This window comes from Xiphias gladius, unplaced genomic scaffold, assembly GCF_016859285.1.
Source record: "Xiphias gladius isolate SHS-SW01 ecotype Sanya breed wild unplaced genomic scaffold, ASM1685928v1 HiC_scaffold_706, whole genome shotgun sequence".
NCBI classification, from domain to species: Eukaryota; Metazoa; Chordata; class Actinopteri; order Istiophoriformes; family Xiphiidae; genus Xiphias; species Xiphias gladius.
In genome coordinates, this window is record NW_024402416.1 from 1 (window position 1) to 2,000 (window position 2,000).

A 2,000-nucleotide genomic window follows, 5' to 3' on the forward strand; every position below is an offset into this window, starting at 1 on the left:
CTCTCTTTTTTTGACTTGCCAGAGCGAACCAAATCCTTTCTACTGCTTTTGTCCCGCTCTTTGTCCTTTCCCACTTTCTTGACTCGCTTTGCTGAGGGGAGGCCAGATGAGACAGAAGCAGAGCCTGAAGTGACCGTCAGAGAGGAAAGGCATTTGCTTTTGGTTCTGATGGAAGATGAGGAGGAAGACTCAGATTGGCCAATTTTCTTTAATGCGCGAGATTTCTTTTTTGGGTGATGTCGTCCAGTCTTGGGGGAAGTCTTAGTTTTGGGGCTAGGAACAGGTGGTTCTGGAGGCAGGGCAGCAGGAGGTGTATCCTCCAAAGATGGGTAGTCAGAGTCCAAAGCCTCACCATCCAAAGACAATACGTCAATCTCCAGTTTGTCTGAATAGCGGTCTGACTCGTAGCTGTGATACCTGGGAGGTGAGGGCGACTGTGATTGGCTGCGACAACTTCCCCTGTCCTCCACCTCTGCGGCTGAGTGCCATTTTCTCTTCTTCTTCCTCTTGTGGGGCTTGTCAGAGTCCTGCGTGGGCCTACAGGGGGAGGTCGGGGCGAGTCTTGGGGAGCCGGGTACGGTGGTGGTAGTTGTGGTCGTGGTGACTGTGATGGTTCGCTTGATGGCAAAGAGGTCAGACCCATTGAGGTCTTGGATAGATGGTGGGACAACAGGACGACCGTCCCTTCGCCGATCCCTCTCGCACTGCCTGTCTCTATCAACTTCCCTCTTTTCCCTGCTTCTTTTAGACCTCTTTGAAATGTCCCGCTCTCTGCTGCTTAAGTGTTGTCTTCCTTTCCTTTCCCTCTCCTTCTTTCTAGAGCTGGAATCTTGATCTCTTTCATCTTTTCTATGGGTACTGGTACAATTTATTTCTCTCTCTCTATCCCTGTCTCTCTCTCTTCCTCTCTCTCTACCTCTGTTTCTATCTCTAGTTCTGTCCCTGTCTTTATCCCTTTCCCTCTCTCGACATCTTTCTTCAGATAGGCTTGAAAAGGAGTGTCTTGTCTGGCCCCCTCTGCCTGAGGAGTTGCAGGATCGTGAGGCCTCTGGGCTGCTGTGCTGTCTTTTCTTCCTCTTTTGGCTGCTGCTCCTGCTGCTCCTCCTTCCTTTAACCACTTTCCCAGTTTTGTGCCCTCGCTCCCTTTCTTTGCTTTTCTCCCAACCTCCCTCTTTATCTTTCTTTCTCTTCTTTCTTCTCTCCTCCTTCTCCCCAGCCTTCCTATCCTTGCTTTTCTGTTGTTCTCGGTCCTTGGAACTTTTGGAGGACTTTCGGTTTTTGCTGCCTTGCTCTACAGGACGAGTGAGAGGGGAAGAGGGTGTAGAAGGATGGGAGGTAGGAGGCAGTGGCTGAGGAGAGAGGGGAGAAGAAGCAGGAAAGGAGAGATATCTTTCCTTCCGCCTGCTGACCAGCTTCCTTCTCAGGTCCTCCACTCCCACCACAGGCTCATCCTCAGGCTCCCTGTCCACCTCCCAGCCACCCTCTGCGCACACAGACACAAAGCCATCCCCATCCAGCACCCGGAGGATGCGATCTGGCTTTGAACCAAAGAAGGAGACGTTGGGAGAATTCAGGGGGAGGATTTCTCCAGCTGTTCTCTTATTGCTTCCATCTCTGTCAGCAGCCCCAACTATCTCCCCCTCCTCTATCTCAGAGTGATCAGAGTCAGCATTCTTCCTCTGCTCCCCAGCCTTGGTCGTGCTACAATCCACTCTCCTCCTCAGAGGGAGCTGGCTGACCAGACAGGGGCTTGGCTGATGAGTCAACATGTTGGTGGAATCTGGAGGTTCTTTCTCTTTCTCCTTCGCATCTTCTCTCTCAGCCTCTCTCTTCACCCCCCTCACTTTGTCACTCCGATCATCAGTATCTGATGCTGGGGAACCCGTGGGGTCAAAAGGGTCATATTTCTCCCCTTCCCCCGCCTCCCCCATGACTCTTCCCTCCTTGTCTCCTTCAGTTGGATGGAAAGGATCATACATCTTACTTTTCCTGCGCTCTTC

The 2,000-nt window shown here is 51.9% G+C and overlaps 1 protein-coding gene across 1 annotated transcript; it reads right to left on the minus strand.

The window, feature by feature from the left end:
• Positions 1 to 5: 5 nt before the first annotated feature.
• On the minus strand, positions 6 to 1,994 carry LOC120787835 (splicing factor, arginine/serine-rich 19-like; the record flags this gene model as incomplete). Its single annotated transcript, XM_040123375.1, has 1 exon — positions 6 to 1,994. A coding segment is annotated over exon 1 (1,974 nt), but the record flags the coding sequence as incomplete, so codon positions are not given.
• Positions 1,995 to 2,000: the final 6 nt, after the last annotated feature.